Source organism: Notothenia rossii (genome assembly GCF_949606895.1).
Source record: "Notothenia rossii genome assembly, chromosome: 2".
Classification (NCBI taxonomy): domain Eukaryota; kingdom Metazoa; phylum Chordata; class Actinopteri; order Perciformes; family Nototheniidae; genus Notothenia; species Notothenia rossii.
In genome coordinates this window covers 6859472-6881536 of record NC_136904.1, presented here as the reverse complement: position 1 = coordinate 6881536, position 22065 = coordinate 6859472, and the positions used below count along the sequence as shown (strand labels likewise).

The 22065-nt window shown below is 37.8% G+C and overlaps 1 protein-coding gene across 1 annotated transcript in view; it reads right to left on the bottom strand.

Moving 5' to 3' along the window:
* Nucleotides 1-22065, bottom strand: part of LOC307027962 (SH3 and multiple ankyrin repeat domains protein 2-like) — a 283457-nt gene that overhangs the window by 173706 nt on the left and 87686 nt on the right. Inside the window, exon 3 of the mRNA XM_079662656.1 lies at nucleotides 4425-4652. Coding sequence (XP_079518782.1) covers nucleotides 4425-4652 — 228 coding nt within the window. The remainder of the gene's footprint in view (nucleotides 1-4424; nucleotides 4653-22065) is intronic.

Below are 22065 nucleotides of genomic sequence, written 5' to 3'. Positions count from 1 at the left end.
ACATAACATAAACTACGCTTCACTATCTGCTTCTGAAGTGCTGGAAGTAAGGATGTAAAATATATCAATACAAGAAGAATAGCAATAGTATGTAATATGAAACTCTGTTACACAAAACAATGACACTGCTATTGGCAAATGTTGGTCATTTTGGACGTTACAGTGACTGTGATGATTGCAAATCCCACTGATTGCATTTAAACGTTGTTATTCAGCAGTTTATACTTTGAAAATATTCCACAAATGTGTTTTTTTGTTTCATATTGCAAGATTCACGCCAACAGCCTTATAGCTGGGAGGCAGATTCTCTAGTTTCTACAATTATGCTCATAAACTAACAACAGTGTTTCTTATTCCAACTTCACACAAGAACATGAGTTGAAAAAATCCTTATCCTGGGGCAAACTGGATGCATGGATGTTTTTCAGACACACGCTTTGTGAGTATATGAGGTCTGGGTCTGATAATAACATTTATTATGCATCATTTGCCTTCTGCTATCCATCTACCTGACATTCATTTACATACTAATGGGAAGTGTGGGAACAATTATAACATCTTTCATCAGTCATGTCCTTTTTTCCTCAGGGCTTACACACGTTTGTTATCCTCTCACCTGTTATACCCTGCACCAACATATGATACATATGGTGGTCCATGTTTTATAATGTTCAGTATTGAGCCATGCAACACCTACACAAGTGAGTTGGCTGATCTACATAACCCTGTTGCAACCCTACATGATTAACTATCAGACGTTTCCCTGAGTAAAGACTCACATATAAAACCCCCTCCCCTTTAAATGGACATCCTCACCTACGCACTATGTCTATATATCAACCCCCCACAATATATATGTCGCCCACTCACACACATGTTATTAGGGGAAAGGACGCGTCGTAAATGTTGGTCATTTAGGTTCAGTTGAATTTGAGATAAGTGAGATTACTTTAAGAAGACTTTTCACAGAAGAGGCAGCTTTTAGCATGTTTCAGAGGAACATAATAATTACTGCTCTCTGGGGCATCCATTTGTGCAAAAGGTGAAGCACATGTCTTCCACATATTCACTTAGCTATGTCTTACTAGAGTGTAGATTATTTGTCATTAAGAACAGAATGTATAAGTGTACATTATGTGTTGTTCTAGTCAGAATACATTTGGTTCATCCTAGGGGAAAGTGGGTTATTTCCATTTAGCATGAAGAAAAATGAAGAACAACAATTCATGAAAGCAGAGGAAGTAAGAATGTATACAATAATTAAATATTTATTTTAAAAAAGGAATTTCATAATTGTGTATATGTATAGAGATGTCCCGATCCGATCACGTGATCGGGGATCGGAGCCGATCACGTGATTTTCAAAAGATCGGAATCGGGAGAAAAAAAATCGGGGATCGGGATTTAAAAAAAAAAAAAATGTTTTAAATACTTTTTTTTAAATGTTGTATTCAATGTTACAAAACAAAAATGACCATGTTCAAGTCTTAAAGTCATCCTGAGGCCTTAGTTTTGGTTTCAAATGACACAACATCATGTATGTGTTGCTTCTTTGGGGCTTGTTTTCATAGACCTGGTTATTTCTCTCAAATCTGGCAACAGAGTGGGCGCAGTGTCTAATTGTAGCAGTAAGCTAACGAGTACTGATAAGCTTTATTTTGTTTTGATCCAATGCTGCACAACTGAACTGATCCAATGCTGCTGTGAAAGAAAGAAGCTATATCCATGTTGGATAGAATATCCAATTTAAATAAAAAAATAACCTTAAGGTTAACTTGAATGCTTTTTTTCTCTTAATGCATTGCATAAAGATCGGATCGGGAAAAATCGGTATCGGCAAATTGTCAAAATCAAATGATCGGAATCGGATCGGGAGCAAAAAAAGGTGTAAAAAATATGTTTTTTTTTTTTTAATTCGTTTTACTTAATTGGACCATTTCTTTTATTTCACAATTATATTTGATTGCTTTTTCATACATTGTTGGAGGAGACTTCAGATTCTCATTTCAAATACAGCCTTTAAATATTTGAATCTTAGATAATATTCTTACAGAAGTGATAAGGACGTGTTAAGAAAAGTATAAGCATACAACTAGATGAAGCCTTTGGCATATTATTCTGGGATTTATTTAAAATAAAAATGCAAATGGTGTGCAAACCGTGGCCTGTGCACTTCATCATGTTTCCTTATATGTAGCATTGCATGTTTCAAGATTTAGTACTTAGTCGGTCTATTATATAATCATCTAACTTATTTTGGATATGTTATATTGTGAATTCTCTAGAATCCCTATGGATATACATTTCTACTGTTGATACATTTACTGCTTATGTTTAATTGTATGTTTAACTCAAGGCCTCGTTAAACGTGCTGCTGTAACAAAACCAGTTGGGATCAACACAGTATATCTAATCTGATCTAATGTGTTATATTCAATGAGAAGGCCTCAGGACAACATGTCTCTGAGGGTTTTGAAATGAAAATGTGGGTGTTTTACCCGAAGTGTGTACATGCAATAGCTCTTACAGTATACTTGTAAGCTTGTTATAGGTGCAGTGAGCTGAGAGTGATTTACTGGAAAGCCCTTTCACATCTTGAAAATCCTCTGTTTACACTCACATTCCACTTTTCCTTCATTTTCTAAAACACACATGTGTTTTTAATGCATACTGAAACAGGTTGTATAAGCCACCTCTGAAATGCTCCAGAGGACACAGTGCCTCTCCAACACTACTCCAACTCTGATAAACACTACACCGTGTTGTGCTCGAGTGTATAGTGTACTAGCTTAGAATACATAGGATGTCAATACACCGTGATTAATCCTCCAGAAGAAGCTTGGGAATTCAATACTCAGATGTCAAGTTGGAGAACAAAAATGGAATTCAAATTAAGACTCTTTCGCTGGCTGTGGCTCACAGGGAAATGGGACTCAGTTTGATCCGCACTTCATTGTCAGTTGTGTTGTCCATGATGTAATTTTTATCATCTAACAACTATACACTCAATATTTATTGCATGTCTGTCTTTCTCCGAGGTTTCGAAAATGTTCCGGTTTATTATGTTTTTCCTTGTTAAAAAGAGGTTTCTCAGGAGAAACGTAGAAACGGTAAAGCTCCCTGAGACAATTGTGTAATTTGTGATATTGGGCAATCAAAATGTATTTGATTTTCCCTTGGACAAGATATTTGACCCCAAATTTCTCATGTATGGATGTTTACTGGATGGAGGTAAGACACTGGGGTTAAAGCATCAGGATATCAAATCATTCTCCAACGAAGAACAACACAGGAAATATTTCCTGCCAAAGCAATAACCTTGTACGACATGTAACCTTTGCAGAGAACTCCTGTCTCCATAGTTTCTTACGTTTCTTTTTTACCGGATTTAACTATTTGTTTTCTGGCCTCAATAACCCTGAAAATGTTTTACATGCTACATATCTTTCAATTGTTATTTACATATTTAATGTTAGTTTAATTTCATGTGGAATGTCTTCTTCTCATGCTGCTGTAACAAAAAAAGTGGGATTTAAACAGTACATCTAATCCAATCCAATTAATCTAATCAGATCGCTAAATGATATTCAAAAACTGCCATTTTGGATCATGGAAATGTTAGAGATGGATTTCACATCCTCAATAATCCTAAAAACCACTCCAGAAATATCCAAATCAGCCAAGCCATTTTTTAACTATTGTCTTTATGGGCTATAATGCTTTTTAATACTAATTATAATGAATTCTAATGGTGCGAATTGCCCAACATATTAAGTTATTATCCAGTTGTTTATATGTGCTTGGGAACCATACAATTATTTTTCTAACATAACACTTTGGGGTACTGTTCATCATGGCCTTTGACCCCTAACCCATCACAGTCCCCCTGCTTCCACTCGTACTGCTATCGATTTCATTTTTACTTTATTATTTGCCCGTTTGTTTGTTTGTTTGTTTGTTTGTGTGTTCACCATGTAAAGCGGCCTTGGGTCCCTTGAAAGGCGCTATACAAATGTAATCTAATATTATTATTTAGTGGGAATGCTGAGTAAGCATAAATATCCACTTTTGGACCTTAGCTCCTTCCAAATTTTTCAACCCACAAACTCTGTTCGAAAATCAAAACGTTCAGCTCATTTAGGGCATTTGCGGCATTACTCCTGACATTCATAACGTTCATAATTCCAGAGATATATCCCATAATTCACAAATGTTTTAACATGGGAGTCAATGGAGAAATTCTTCAGCCTTGAACAATATTTATGCAACTTCAACTGCTAACTGCGCCTTCATACTTTCACTCAGAAACCTCATTCCAACTTTCAAATGTTACACATCCTTCTGACATTATTATTATTATTACTCAACATTTCCCGGTTCACATTTCTAGACCAATGACCCCCTCACGTGTCTGTGTTTCTCACCGACTGCTGCAGGTCGGGGATGAGGATGCGGACGACCAGCGAGTTGGTGCTGATGTCGTCCATGCGGCTCTGCGATTGCTCGGCCGTGGCCTTTATTGTCTCGTAGATGGTTTCTTCTCGGGAGCTGTCGGAGGCGCAGTCGTCGGAGTAGTCTGAACAGCTTTGAGCCATTTCATCCTCGCTGGAGGTGGGGCTCCGGGGCATAGTCAGCAGCCCCGGAGAATTCAGCTGGGAAACATGAGGGAGAGGAGAAGAGGAGAAGAGGTCAGACTCACATAAACCTGTTCATTAGAAACTATAAGAATCCCCCCTGCTCCCATTAGTTCAGGGGTGTCCACACTTTTTTCACAGAGGGCCACATACAGAAAAATATACGAAGAGCTGGGCCACTCACTCGAGGTATACTGCCTCGTAAGTTCAGTTATAAGTTAGCAAAATCAATCAAATGTAGGTAAATGATGCTCGTGAGTGTTGGCAGCTCATGCCTTGAAACAGAAGCTTCAGATTGATTATAACAAGGAGAAATAGGAAGGGTGTATTTCAAGCTTGTTACGTAAATAAGTCATTGGGCTTTTTTCTTATCAACTAGGAAAACCCCACAGGAATCATCTTCAATCTTGTTGAACTAATATTAACTTATACAGTACGACAAAACAAGCTGAGTTGAGAGCGGAAAGAAAAGCAGGAAAATAGCCTTCCTTTGAGTTATTTAATGACATCGTTTTTGGTCAGAGACATCACACTTTATTGCAAAATAGAAACTAGTAAAACACAGAAGAAAATTGGGTGTTACATTAACCCTCATATTGTCTTACTCCCCCCCCCCCCCCCTTACTTTGGTGTTCGTGGTCAAATTTGACCGGTCCTGTTTGAACTGCTATTACATTAACACAAAAAACATGAATCATCGCCACATTTCTTTGAACACCCTTTCAAACTGTACATATTGTATCAGACTACTGGTATACATGAACAACTGCAGTAAATATACAAAGAATAGACACTGAACATGTATTACGTGTGCCAGGTGTGATCCATGTGGGGGGAGGACGCATCTAGAGTGTGTGTGTGTGTGTGTGTGTGTGTGTGTGTGTGTGTGTGTGTGTGTGTGTGTGTGTGTGTTTGTGTGTTTATCTGATCTGGATGGTTACTCATTCCTTTTCTTTATGGCGGTCATTTCTGACCGGGAACACCATGGGTTTTACAAAGTTCACTACATGATCCAAAATTCAATGAAAGTGGTGATCAGCAATTGTATATGTTCAACTGTCTACTGTGAAGGATATCATAAAGCCTTAATGCAATCGAATGTAAAACAAAAAAGTTATGACTGATGAAAGTAGTAAATCCCAGTAAGACCCGAAGACAACAGGATGGTTAATTTATTAAATGAATGGTAATAGTTTGACCTGTAGTGAATTTCTTGTTTCTGGTTTATCTTGTCTTGTGACTTTGATGCATTCTTTTTTGAAAAGTGCTAAAAAAATAAAGCTTTATTATTATTATTTATTTAGTATTTTTGCATTATTATTATTTTTTGTTAATCAAGTATTTTTAGTTTTCAAAAGTCGCAGTTAAGCTTTTTATGTTGGGATAAAAAATAAAGCAAAAATTATCTAAAGTAGTAGAGATAACAGAAACAGAGAAAAATGTAATTGTTTGTTTACATTGTTCTAAAAATATTAGATATAATGTTAATCATCGTCACATCTTCTTTTGCTTCATTGGGGGAACTGTGTGTGAGAGAAAATATCATCAAAAGACTAAAGGCTGTACTTAAAATGTTAACAGGTCAGGTGACCGCACTCTATTAATCTGAGGCGTCAACATGATTTATGGATCGGAAAATTAATAGCCTCGCAAATCATATTCATCGCAGCTTGTGGCCATGAGGGACCTGGATAGAGCCAAGATATTTATAAAATAACCTGATTATCCTATGAGTTGTATCTTAAAGAGGCTTTTCTGCTCATTTCAGGTTCATAGTATGTGTCTCTACTTTAAAGAGTTCTCTCCTGCTGATGTTCAGGTGTATATCAGTATGTAGTGTCTCTACTTTAAAGAGTCCTCTCCTGCTGATGTTCAGGTGTATATCAGTATGTAGTGTCACTACTTTAATGAGTCCTCTACTGTTGATGTTCAGGTGTATATCAGTATGTAGTGTCTCTACTTTAAAGAGTCCTCTCTTGCTGATGTTCAGCTGTATATCAGTATGTAGTGTCTCTACTTTAAAGAGTCCTCCCCTGCTGATGTCCAGGTGTATATCAGTATGTAGTGTCTCTACTTTAAAGAGTCCTCTCCTGCTGATGTCCAGGTGTATATCAGTATGTAGTGTCTCTACTTTAAAGAGTCCTCTCCTGCTGATGTTCAGGTGTATATCAGTATGTAGTGTCTCTACTTTAAAGAGTCCTCTCCTGCTGATGTTCAGGTGTATATCAGTATGTAGTGTCACTACTTTAATGAGTCCTCTACTGTTGATGTTCAGGTGTATATCAGTATGTAGTGTCTCTACTTTAAAGAGTCCTCTCTTGCTGATGTTCAGCTGTATATCAGTATGTAGTGTCTCTACTTTAAAGAGTCCTCTCCTGCTGATGTTCAGGTGTGTATCAGTATGTAGTGTCTCTACTTTAAAGAGTCCTCTCCTGCTGATGTTCAGCTGTATATCAGTATGTAGTGTCACTACTTTAATGAGTCCTCTACTGTTGATGTTCAGGTGTATATCAGTATGTAGTGTCTCTACTTTAAAGAGTCCTCTCCTGCTGATGTCCAGGTGTATATCAGTATGTAGTGTCTCTACTTTAAAGAGTCCTCTCCTGCTGATGTTCAGGTGTATATCAGTATGTAGTGTCTCTACTTTAAAGAGTCCTCTCCTGCTGATGTTCAGGTATATATCAGTATGTAGTGTCTCTACTTTAAAGAGTCCTCTCTTGCTGATGTTCAGCTGTATATCAGTATGTAGTGTCTCTACTTTAAAGAGTCCTCCCCTGCTGATGTCCAGGTGTATATCAGTATGTAGTGTCTCTACTTTAAAGAGTCCTCTCCTGCTGATGTCCAGGTGTATATCAGTATGTAGTGTCTCTACTTTAATGAGTCCTCTACTGTTGATGTTCAGGTGTATATCAGTATGTAGTGTCACTACTTTAATGAGTCCTCTACTGCTGATGTTCAGGTGTATATCAGTATGTAGTGTCACTACTTTAAAGAGTCCTCTCCTGCTGATGTTCAAGTGTATATCAGTATGTAGTGTCTCTACTTTAAAGACTCCTCTCCTGCTGATGTTCAGGTGTATATCAGTATGTAGTGTCTCTACTTTAAATATTCCTCTCCTGCTGATGTTCAGGTGTATATCAGTATGTAGTGTCTCTACTTTAAAGAGTCCTCTCCTGCTGATGTTCAGGTGTATATCAGTATGTAGTGTCTCTACTTTAAAGAGTCCTCTCCTGCTGATGTTCAGGTGTATATCAGAATGTAGTGTCTCTACTTTAAAGAGTCCTCTCCTGCTGATGTTCAGGTGTATATCAGTATGTAGTGTCTCTACTTTAAAGAGTCCTCTCCTGCTGATGTTCAGGTGTATATCAGAATGTAGTGTCTCTACTTTAAAGAGTCCTCTCCTGCTGATGTTCAGGTGTATATCAGTATGTAGTGTCTCTACTTTAAAGAGTCCTCTCCTGCTGATTTTCAGGTGTATATCAGAATGTAGTGTCTCTACTTTAAAGAGTCCTCTCCTGCTGATGTTCAGGTGTATATCAGTATGTCGTGTCTCTACTTTAAAGAGTCCTCTCCTGCTGATGTTCAGGTGCATATCAGTACTGTATGTAGTGTCTCTACTTTAAAGAGTCCTCTCCTGCTGATGTTCAGGTGTATATCAGTATGTAGTGTCTCTACTTTAAAGAGTCCTCTCCTGCTGATGTTCAGGTTTATATCAGTATGTAGTGTCTCTACTTTAAAGAGTCCTCATGAAAAAGTGGGTCATGTAGGGCCAAAGTAGTGGGACAGGTAAATCTGTAAATAGCACCACCATAGTCTGAGACAGGAGAGGACTGTGACCAGACTCTACGTGATGACAGAGAGGAAAATAACTTTAAAGCATAAAAACAGCTCAGTGTGACCTTGAGTTTCTCAGTTAGAGATATAATGTAATGCAACCAAACACAGATATGTATACACCAACAAAGTAATATAACCGACACCAGGAACAAGTGCATGCATTCCTCTCCTGCTGATGTTCAGGTGTATATCAGTATGTAGTGTCTCTACTGGGACATGTCTCCATGCTTTAATGTTCAAAAAGCTTTTTATTTTTCTCATACTGCCTGTGCTGCAGCACCTCTTTTCACCCTCTCTCTGAAACCAGAGCTCAGTGATGTCTCTTTACATCACGCACAATGTGTTGAGAAACACCCTCTGGAGGGAACACAGGGGCTGTTTATCAATGTCGAGTAAAGCTGCTCCAGAGCCACTATTTCAAGCATACACGTCATCGAGTGCCACCGACGGACTGTTCCAATGTCCATCATACTTGGAATTCTACCGAGCCCGGCTTACTTCGTAGCGAGAAATTTCGAGGCTGCACATGTGTAGACTCCGCGGTCTTAAAATCCCCACAATGCTTTGCGCACGGAACAATTTCATAAAATCTGTGGCGGGAAATGGGGCCTCTCATATGACGCACACTTTCTCGTCTGTTCCACTTTTCGTTTTCCGAATGCCAGGAAGAATTCTTGCCTCGTTTCTGAAGCAAGTGACTCGGAAGACATGTGCTACCAAGCAAGCATCCTCCACATTGAGAAACACACAGGGATTCTAGCCTTTGCAGAACATTAACATGCACAAAAAACTACATAACACACTGCAGGGAAGGAAACACCGAACAAAAAACAGAATAGTGCCTCCATATTGTTTCTTCTTAAGAGCTAAATATGGAAGGAGATTATCAATATATGACTGTAAATGCAGTTGTTTCACCTTAAAGATGGTCAAATTAGAGTTTAAGAAGCTTACATTGTAATATATGTGACCTTTTTTAGACATAAATGGATGTAAAAATGTTGTGGTTTTCAAATCAAAGTCAATAGTAGACAACGCTGAAGAATGTTAATATTTGTTTTTAAGACACGTGAAATCAACACGATAAATTATGGGAAACTCTGATAGACATTTTTTCACCATTTTCCTGACGGTGAATACTGAAGGAATCAAGAAAAACCTCAACAATCTCATTCTTCATTATTTTCCGCCCTGCACAAGTTAAGTTCTTGGATAGTGCATCTTCTATTTTACTCAGCTGCACCTTGAAAAAGGGTTCAAACGGATAATTTAGACATTTTTGTTTTAGCTGACTGATTTTCTATTTATTTGATTGTTTATTTTGTGTTTGTCTGTTTGTGTATGGCTGTTTGTCTGGGTGGGATTTTGTTTGCCCTGGTGTTAAATTAAGCAGTATTTACATTATTACTAAGATTTGTTTACCTACTTTTGATACATGCTCTGATAGAATAACTGTATGCTGTTGAACAATCTAGTGCATGCTACTCGATGCAACACAAACCAAAATCAGCCGCCACGCACAGAGTGAAATGACCAATCAGTGACTGACAGGATCCCTGCAACACCATCAGCAAAGTCATTTCATTTCATCAGCGCTGGACGAGAAGAGCTGCAGAATCAGAAGTGTTTGGATTAATGAAGGAGACACTCTTCACTCGGAGAAACAATAGAGATCAGACGTGTGAGCATCTGTGACACTCGTCCTGCAGGATATGTGTCCATGAGCAGAGAAAGGACATCATGGCAGACACCTGCACACACACCGCTGATGGAAGTGTTTTCTGATAAGAGGTAGAGGTGTTCATGTCCAGCTGTGAGACGGGGAGTTTGATTCCAGACACATATATACAATTCTGTTTCTCCTCATGATATGAAAAAAGGGTTTCTGGTTAAAATGACTCAAAAGATTCTAAGAAACAAACAGGAAAGATGAAAAGAAATTGAGACTGGCCCCCTGCTGTGGACTTCATACTTTAATTAGTGTAATTTTCTTCCATGTCTTTCCAGTCAGCATGAAGCCAATTATACACATTTTGCATTTTATTCTGAATGCAAACGTGCATTTATTGCATGATTTCATCCTGTAAAAATACATGAAAATACAGAAAAGTGACATTTTTGACGTAAAATTGAAATACATATCTTAAATCTTTACATTTAGCCTGGAAAGGTATTAAGAAAATTGCCAGTTTTTACAAAAATGATAGATATTTTTGCATTCTAGAAACTACAGAGTGGAGAGTCTGTATGGAAATGTGTACGTGCTGCACGTGTCCAGTGTAAATATACATTACATATTAAAACAAACAAAGCATGGACATTCAGAAAACGATTTCCATGTTGGTGTCCTTGAGTGTGAGACTAAAATAAATAAAAATTAAAACTCGAGAGTAAATAGATGGAAAGGTATTTAGAAAATTGCCAGTTTTCACATAAATTAGGTTGATTTTTGCACATTTCCCGTGGCTTCCTGCTGGGGATTCACACTGTTATTTGAATAATTTCCTCCCATGTTTCTGTAGTCAGCATGAGGCCAGTTATAGAAGCTTTCTAGGTACTACACAGTCAGGAGTGTGTGTATACAAACATGCATGCGTTCACAGTGTACAAATATTAAATATTCAAATGTATGGAAAACAGTCAGATTAGCATTTTCCATGAGCTCATATCTGAAAAACGCATATAGTGATGTATGATGATTATAGTGTGCTGATCACTCTCTAGATAAAGGACCAATCTTGTTGATCCCTGAACTGACGGGGGACATGTCGTGAGAGAGTGAGGTGTCTTTCATTTACTAACAATCTTTTCTGAATACAAACAGAGACAAAGATTGTACTCCTTTGTTTACTTCGTGTCAGTAACACTCGCTCTCCTAGCGCTCCAACACATTGTACGTGATAGGCTAAGGGGCGGGACATCTCTAAGCCGTTGACCAATCACAACAGAGCCGGACAGCTAACCAATCAGAGCAGACTGGGCTCTGGTTTCAGACAAAGGGTGAAAAGAGGTGCTGCAGCACAGGCAGTATGAGAACAATAAAGAGCTTTTAGAAAATTAAAGCATGGAGACATGTCCCAGTAGAGACACTACATACTGATATACACCTGAACATCAGCAGGAGAGGACTCTTTAAAGTAGAGACACTACATACTGATATGAACCTGAACATCATCAGGAGAGGACTCTTTAAAGTAGAGACACTACATACTGATATACACCTGAACATCGGCAGGAGAGGACTCTTTAAAGTAGAGACACTACATACTGATATACACCTGAACATCAGCAGGAGAGGACTCTTTAAAGTAGAGACACTACATACTACACCTGAACACCAGCAGGAGAGGACTCTTTAAAGTAGAGACACTACATACTAATATACATCTGAACATCAGCAGGAGAGGACTCTTTAAAGTAGAGACACTACATACTGATATGAGCCTGAACATCATCAGGAGAGGACTCTTTAAAGTAGAGACACTACATACTGATATACACCTGAACATCAGCAGGAGAGGACTCTTTAAAGTAGAGACACTACATACTGATATACACCTGAACATCAACAGGAGAGGACTCTTTAAAGTAGAGACACTACATACTGATATACACCTGAACATCAGCAGGAGAGGACTCTTTAAAGTAGAGACACTACATACTGATATACACCTGAACATCAGCAGGAGAGGACTCTTTAAAGTAGAGACACTACATACTGATATACACCTGAACATCAGCAGGAGAGGACTCTTTAAAGTAGAGACCCTACATACTGATATACACCTGAACATCAGCAGGAGAGGACTCTTTAAAGTAGAGACACTACATACTGATATTCACCTGAACATCAGCAGGAGAGGACTCTTTAAAGTAGAGACACTACATACTGATATACACCTGAACATCAGCAGGAGAGGACTCTTTAAAGTAGAGACACTACATACTGATATTCACCTGAACATCAGCAGGAGAGAACTCTTTAAAGTAGAGACACTACATACTGATATACACCTGGACATCAGCAGAATATGTGTTCTTTAAGGTTTTCTTTATTCAATAATTACCTCTCAAGGAGGAATATATGGACATAGTTTCACAGAAATAGCTAAAGAGAGATAGCAAGTAGCCTCATTATTGGTCGTAAGAATAAAGTTATTTGTACCAGTAAAAACTTTGAGCGTACACACCTGCATAACTGGCCTAAAATGGCTTCATAGGCTAAAATATACGAGTGCTGCATCCTGTGCATAGCAAAGATCATCCAATAGAGACTGAAGAATGCAAATATCCGCCATATAGCCCGAGTTGCAAATATATCATGAAAAAGTGGGTCATGTAGGGCCAAAGTAGTGGGACAGGTAAATCTGTAAATAGCACCACCATAGTCTGAGACAGGAGAGGACTGTGACCAGACTCTACGTGATGACAGAGAGAAAAATAACTTTAAAGCATAAAAACAGCTCAGTGTGACCTTGAGTTTCTCAGTTAGAGATATAATGTAATGCGACCAAACACAGATATGTATACACCAACAAAGTAATATAACCGACACCAGGAACAAGTGCATTGCTGGGTACAGAAAACACAAACAGCCCTTAGTTTCTATAACATTACATTTCATTTAGCTGAAGCTTTTATCCAAAGCTACTTACAGTAAGTTCAATCAACCATGAAGAAACAAATTAGAATCATGCAGGTTCATTAGCTCCAAATAAACCAAACCGTTCAAAGTGCTCGTGCATTAAGTACGCCAACATGTTGACATTATTTTGTTTTTTGTCTGGATTTTTAGACTATAATGGTCAAGGTATACAGTCTACAAAGGATGCATTGAAAGCCAGAAATTAATAAAAAAAGGTTAGACGTTTATGTTCCAGATTGTCTTTTCTTTAAGACGATTGGATTTCAGGCCCAGTACCTCTGACCTCTGACCTCTGACTTGTAACATAATAAATTCATGTAGCTTACTCATAATAAAATGACCAAAAATCTTGCATGAACTGATCTTTCTGAATGTCTTGATCTCTCTTTTTTGTTGTTGGTTTTTCCGCAATCTTCTGTATCTTTGCTGACTTCAAACTGGCTACAATTGTAAATGTGAACACCATAAATCTCCCCACCACTTTTAAATATGCATAAACACCCCTCATGTCCGAGGAACACACATCCTCATGCTGCAGTTCACCAGGGGCAGAACGAGCCAATCAAATGTGCAAATGCATCCTTCCTGTCACTCAATGTGATTATTAGCAGCTGATTAGCATGCTAATTCATTCATAAACAATTCATTTGGAACAGCGACATTAAACAGACATGCCTGAAGACGTATTATTAAAATAAAAACAAACACAAGGAGTGATCATCATTTATGTCACGTTCAAAATAGTGTATATAGAGTAAAACATTGGAAATATTTGTGATAAGCATGAGTCTCTGATGACTGAACATAAGTTACAGAGGGATATCTATATATATATATTCCGCCGTGAGAAGAAAAAGTGTTGTACTTATAAAAACCTATGCTGAATTTGTCTCTGAAACGTGATTTATTGGAAAAATGTTATGTGTTTGTTTGATAGATACGCTTTTTCTTTGCAAAACTAAATGCATTAGTTTGTAGATGGGTCATTCCTAGCATTCGGTGCCATTTAGGTCCCCACCACATTATATCATATATTTTGTATTTAAAAGGTCTAATGCTTATTTTTTAAAAGCTTGGTTTTAAATGTTTATACCCTCTACCATAAAACAACAATGTTATTTAGCCAGGATATTAACAATTCTAAATAATTACTCTGATTTTAGCACAAGTAGGCCAAATTGCTGTGTCCCCAATCATGTTTGCTCAACTTCTGTAACAGATATACAAAAAGAAATCAAAGAAATACAAACAAATTCTATATTTTTGTGAGCGTTGTATGACCCTTTTGCTAATATTCCTCACCAAATTGAAATTGTTGTTATTAATTCATTTGTATTGAAAATAAAGTGTGTGTCCCCTGTTTGAAAATCCCCCCTGTTACTCTGATTTGAATCCCTCTGGACACGCCCCTTTACTATTCTACTATTTGTATGACTCAAGAAGAAGAAGGATACATTTTGAGTGGGAAATCATCTTCAAGAAGCAGTGAATGCGTTCTTCCTTCAACGTTAATGTTTTAAAGAACTTAACTATTGCGGTAAAGCATAAAATGTCCACCCTGTTATGCTCGTTTTTAGTGGAACTGATCATTTGTTTTACATTTAGAAAATATGGTGAATATATCTATCAAATATATCTTTCTGTTGTCACCAAGTGCTAGCTTGATTATCATCACACAAGTAGCAATAGCCAAGTTTAGCATAAAATGTCCACCCTGTTACTATTTTTCACAGTAACTGGGGATGGTACAAAAAAATAATAATTAAGCATAATATCCTGAGCTTGACCAAAATATTTTTCTTATACTTTAACAAGCCATCATTCAGATTAAATAAAAAAAAAACATGGAAAATTATGTTTTTTATTTTTGAATACCCTAGCCTAAATGGCACCGAATGCTAGGAATGACCCATATGGTGTTTTGTATTTGCAAACCACATTGTGTTTGTTAGTGAATCATGAGGCATTTGTAAAACCTGTTTAGTTTGTTTGTGGAGTTCTGGCAGGAAATTAGCTCCATAGCATTGGGGTTATTTTTAGTTACGAAAACACAACCTTGTCTCGACAAAATAATCTCCCGTTAAACTTAACTTACATTTCAATGTGGGTGTATTCCCCATAGATAACGGTCACATTTTTAAGAAGTTTTCTACAAAGCTGTCAATTAAAAGAAAATCAAAACGCAACAATGACTCATTTATTTACTTATTTAAGGTCATTTTAACTTTGCAAAGTGTCATTAAGATATACAAATGTCTTCTCAACGGCTTGCTAGCCAAGACAGCTGCAGCACATATAACAGTTACAGACACACAACAATATCCTGTCACAGTCTGAGTGCCCACAAAAGAAGAGCGAGGTCAGGATCTTTTTGGCTTAAAATACATATAAGTAAGTTTGTTACCACAATGTTAGATACATAAGTTTAAAAAAAAGCCATCGTTTACCTTGGCTTTCACGCAGTACACACAGCATAGTCTCCCAAATGAAAGTCCAGTGTAACCTTTTCCTCGTTCCTATGCAATTTTTCCACCAAATATGCGGTAAACTTAAAACTTGTCTGGGAGAAGAGCTGCAGATACAAAACGTTGCAAGAAGTTTAAATCCAGTGGCGGACTGGCCATCGGGACGTTGAGGACGAACGCCGATGGGCCGGTACCGAAGTGGGCCGGTCGGACGATGTGGACCGGTCGGATAAATCACTAGCACCCGCCGTTGACAATTTACTAGCGGTAGCAAAACACAACGGAAACCAGGGGACACTCAAATGTGGCGCAAACAGCTGGGACCGGAGTGCTTGGTGAAGTCGGGATTATGAAGATGGCCTACTGTCTCTGTTGTATCGTCTTATTTGATATTATTGCAGATCTGCTGTAAGCTAGCTACCTGTACATATGTAGCTATGTATAATACCTTGTTAAATTCAACATGTATATTTTCTACTTTCTTGTTTATTTCTTGTCTTGAATTTTTATTGTACAATGCCATGTATTTTGATGCTGCTACAACGCAAACATTTCCAAAATTGGGATCAATAAAGTACTTCTTACTTTATCTTATCAGAAGGAATCATGTGTTTAGTTTCCAACAACAGATACAGTTAAGAAACTAAGTGAGTACTATTCCCCAAAAATCACCAAGCGCTCCGGTCCCAGCTGTGTGCGTCGCTTTTTAGTGTCTGGTTTCCGTTGTGTTTTCAGCATCTTGCAGCGTTTAGTTTATTTGCATGAATTTTGGCACATTTGTGTTTTTAAAAGCACACAAGGGTTGAAGAATTAAGGCAAGTGAAACTTGTGCATTTAGAACCCTGACGCATGCTCATCATGTCTCAGGCTGATTCTGGGTCTGATGACATCTACACTGCTCATTGACAGCTTTCAGAAGCACCATTACTCAACTTCTCCAGATCATGTGTCATTGATCCTGCGACAGGACGCCCTGACGTCTGTCAAATGTACGGCATCGTCCCAGCGGGAGAACGTCTCTGAGTAAAATGCATTTTCTGGCTTAAAGAAGCTTCACTTCTCCTGCTCAACGTGTGTGAGAGACAGACAGAGAGAGGAGGAGAGAGTGGAGTGGAGAGGATTTTTACCAACTCTACTCTCACACACACGGACGCACGCACGCACGCACGCACGCACGCACGCACGCACACACACACACACACACACACACACACACACACACACACACAGTCTTTTGAAATACTGACTTTTCCTGACATTTCAATCTCCTGCCTGCGCTGTCGGTTTCCAATCAGACATCAGAGCCTTTTTGCTTTCAATCTTCTCCCTAATTACACATGACAAAATAAGAATCAAAACACCTTTCTGTCTCGATCCATTAATACTCTCAAGTCTGCAGCCTTTTAGATAGCCCCAATTCATGGGCTCTGTATCTTTAATACACGTTAATACTCTATAGTTCATGAGTCCCAAAGGTTGAAACAGACCCTAGAATCACTGAAATCTGCTGAAGAATTCAACGACAAACACTTTGGTCTTTCTCTATGTTGCTCTTACACAGATATATCCGAGTAGGAAATTAGTGGGAAGAGGAACACTGGATGATAGAGTTAGCCTTTTGTGAAGGTCAATAAGAGCAGGAAGTGGTGAAAGATGTAATTACTGGACTGCTTTTTAAATCAACCAATACAAAACCAAGGTGCATGTGTATGTATGTAGTTCTGTATTCATGCAGTGTATATATTAGTTAATTACATTTTTTAAATGTATTTTTTAAATAAAAGTGTCAAACTGCTTTCAATTGTTTTTTTTAATTTAATTTGTTATTATTATTTGCAATATTTGTATTATTAAAACTACCACTTTATTTTATGTTTTTTATTCACATAAAAAACATTGATTTTGAAGGGATTTCATTTATTTATACTGCCTTTAAAGACATACATTTACAATAATCATAATAATAATAATATAAATTGAATTAAATAATGCACATATACACACTTATATATTAAGTTACAAATATGTTATTGGCAAAGTCTTTGCATTTCTAGAGTTACATTTTACACTAAAAATAATACCGGAAAGGTCAGAAAATATATAAAGATAATTTAATACGACTGGTTTTAATATATGTATTATACGACACAAATCAAAAAGGAAGCGCTTCTTTTAAAGGCTGACATTTTGCAGAAACAAATCAACAATCAATCTGATGAAGAAGTGATTTCTACATCTATTGAATTACATGAGGAACACAGAGCTTACAAAGCTCAATATCTGGAGAATAGTCTCAAAGCTCCTCAGTTTGTCAGACCTGCAGAGGAGGAGAGAGCAAGGAGTTCCTACAAAGTGCACAGTGGAGATTATTAAATGTCATATTCAATAAACATCAAATATTATATCCATTCCTTATATTAAAAAGTCTGAATCTCGTATATTGTGCACATTTCTGCACAACTGCAGTTCTTCCACTTTGATACACTGCATCTATTCTCTTTCACAGTAGTTTGTCTTATTCTTATTATATTTCCTATTTATGTTTAATATACGTTATAATAGTTCAATATCCTGTCTTACATACAACTTAGTTTCTCTGACTGCCTATACACTATTGTACACCAAAGCAAAATCCATGAATGCAAAAATAAAAAGGATATGACATTGGACTTTTGTATTAATGTTAACGGAAAGCGTTAATATAAAATCTTTCATCTATAATAATATTAGTAATAGGCGTGTTATAGATTGAAATACTTCCTTCAGCCATTGGATAAATCCTATGTGTTCTTAATGAGTTCGTTATGGACCGGTCTTCAATCGCACTACATGAAGGATTACTGGTTGTTGCGTCTCGTCAAATGTGTTGGTTATGTTTATGTATTATGTCTGTCATGTTTTTCACGTCTGGTCATGTCTGTTTATTTAGGAACTTCATCTCTAGTCAGTCTCTGTGTTTATTGTCATGTCTCGTTTTCCATGTCCTGTTTCATTTTGTATTTACCTCTCTTATTTCCGGCCCTGTTTCTTCCTCCCCTTGTGTGATTTTCCCTCCATCGTCTGCCCCGCCCCTGATTGTTTCCACCTGTTCCCACTCACTTCATATTTAAATAGTCCTGTCTCTCCCCTGTCCTGTGAATGGTCGTGCCAAGCCTCAGCTCAGAAAGGATCGCTTTCGCTCATGTCAGGTTTTGTTATTTTTGTTAATTTTGTAGGCTTACGTTTTTATTAAAGTTCTCTTTTTGTAATGCTTAGTTTTTTCCTCCTTGTGAACGCTTTTTGTTTATTCCAGTAACTACTCTGTTAAAAGGGATTACCTGATCTTTGGAATTAAAATTACATTTTGTTAAATTTCAAGACTTTGTCTCTGGGTCGTGCATTTGGGCTCATCAGTTTGTGTCGAGGTCCTGACACTGGTTTAGTGTTATAACTATAGAGGGAACTATTATACAGTGTTTGAAGAAGTACTTACAGAAACCATGGTCTTAAAATACATTACAAGTTAAAGTCTTAAATGAAAGATGTTACTTGAGAAAAAGTACACAAGTATTATCATCATGATATACTTTAATTACAAAAAGTAAAAGTACTCATTCTGCATAATGATTATTATCAGCTAATTGTACTTCAAGTATCAAAGTAAAAGTACTCGTTATGCAGAATGGATCTTTTCACGGTATCTATTATTATGGTTATAGAGCATTTTAGTGTTGAAGTTTATCCATGTGGACCAATACTTGAAGTACTGTGTAGTGTAGTATTACAGTACTGCATTATATATCAGCATATACTTAAGTGTGTTTTATATGTTAAAAGCAACTTAAGTGTTGTTTAACTAATGGAGTGGAGTAAAAAGTACAATATTTGCCTCTGAAATGCAGCAGAGTAGAAGTATAAAGTAGCAGTAAAGAGGAATGCTAAAGTTACTCCCATCACTGCTTATCAGAACCAGAATCATGTTTATTGCCAGGTACGTGTGTTACGATTCCAGACACTTAGTATGTAGGACCCAAATGCAAAACCCGGGAGACAGAGGTGAAGTATTTGTTGGATACTTTATTTTCCATAACAGCAAAAATGAAAACGAACCCAAAGAGTTCCAGGAGCATAGACCTTACCGTGACAATAGACAAGACGAACTGACACTGAACACTGGGAGACGGGGGAATTTAAACACAGGGTAACAAGACACAGGTGGGAATAATCAGGGAATTAGACACACCAGGGAACTAACGACAGACATGAAAACACAGGGGAAAGAGACCAGACAATATACAGGGAGGAAAACATGACAAGGAGAACGGAAAAACACCACAGCAAACACCCAAACAGACAACACTAAAACCCGTGACATAAACCTGGGGGCGTGACAACGTGGAAGAAATTATATTTAAATATTACGTACATATGTATAAAATAAAAGGTAAGAAAAGCAAGTAAAAACAACCTGAAAAGCCAAATATCTTTTACTGCAGATTTCTAATAAAATGCAAATGTAATCTCAAGTAAACTCAACTATGCAATAGTAATTAAAATGTAATTACAAAAACTGAAATGTGACAGTAAAGTGTACTTGAGTGCCTTTAGTAACAAACACTTCTTAACTGTAAGTAGATGCTACTTGAAATATACGTTGTTACATTTACTTATAACATAAAATATCTGCCACAATCAATTCTGAAGAGCCCTCCTGTAGCTCCAGGTTTGAACTAGTTCAGAGAGTAATAATCAACATTCTTCAAAAGATAGACTAAACAGCTGAGGACACTGGATCACATTTGTTGTCGCTTATGGCTCGAGGTCATCTACACCCCGAGAAGGATGTGTTCCCGGTGTCCCACAACAATAACTATCTCTGACTGAGAGCTGCCCGGTCATAAACTGGTAACAACATGCTAGCAGCCTCTCCTTAAGGGAGATAGCGGCTGCCCAAAGCTGGGTATCTGCGTCAGAGTGCGAAAGATGACATACAGGGGAAATTATTCCCTGACAAGGATAACAATTTAGCATTAAAAAAGGATGCTATAGACAATTATTTATACCACATTTAAATGTAACTATACAAATAACTTTAAAAGCTAAAAGACAAAAAAAACGAAACACTTAGGACAACGAGTTCATGGCAAACTACAGTGTATTATTCAGGACTGTCTCAGAAAATTAGAATATTGTGATAAAGTTCTTTATTTTCTGTAATGCAATTAAAAAAACAAAAATGTCATACATTCTGGATTCATTACAAATCAACTGAAATATTGCAAGCCTTTTATTATTTTAATATTGCTGATTATGGCATACAGCTTAAGAAAACTCAAAAATCCTATCTCAAAAAATTAGAATAGTTCCTCAGACCAAGTAAAAAAAAAAGATTTATAACAGCAAAACACAATCAAACATTTGAAAATGTCCATTAATGCACTCAGTACTTGGTTGGGAATCCTTTTGCACGGATTACTGCATCAATGCGGCGTGGCATGGAGGCAATCAGCCTGTGGCATTGCTGAGGTGTTATGGATGCCCAGGATGCTTCAATAGCGGCCTTTAGCTCATTAGCATTGTTGGGTCTGGTGTCTTTCAGCTTCTTCTTCACAATACCCCACATATTCTCTATGGGGTTCAGGTCAGGGGAATTTGCAGGCCAATCGAGGACAGTAATGCCATGGTCAGTACACCAGTTACTGGTGGTTTTGGCACTGTGGGCAGGTGCCAGATCATGCTGGAAAATGAATTCCTCATCTCCATAGAGCTTTTCAGCAGACGGAAGCATGTAGTGCTCTAAAATCTCTTGGTACACAGCTGCATTTACTCTGGGCTTGATGAAACACAGTGGACCAACACCAGCAGCTGACATGGCTCCCCAAACCATCGCTGACTGTGGGAACTTCACACTGGATTTCAAGCAACTTGGATTTTGCTCCTCTCCAGCCTTTCTCCAGACTCTGGCGCCTTGACTTCCAAATGAAATACAAAACTTGCTTTCGTCTGAAAAGAGGACTTTGGACCACTGTGCAACTGTCCAGTGCTTCTTTTCCTTAGCCCAAGTCAGACGCCTCTTCCGTTGTCTTGAGTTCAGAAGTGGCTTGACCATGGGAATACGGCTATTGTAGCCCATTTCCCGGACACGTCTGTGAACAGTGACTTTTGATACCTGGACTCCAGCTTCAGTCCACTGTCTTTGAAGCTCCCCCAAATTCTGGAAGCGACTCTTCTTCACAATGCTGTTAAGGCTGCGGTCATCTCTCTTGGTTGTGCAGCGTTTCCTGTCACATTTCCCCCTTCCAACAGACTTTTTGTAGATGTGCTTTGAAACTGCACTCTGTGAACAGCTTGCTCTTTGAGAAATTCCTTTTTGTGTCTTACCCTCCTGATGGAGGGTGTCAATGACGGTCCTCTGGACAGCAGTCAGATCAGCAGTCTTCCCCATACTTGTGATTTAGTTTACTGAACCAAGCTGAGTGTTTTTCAAGGCTCAGGAAACCCTTGC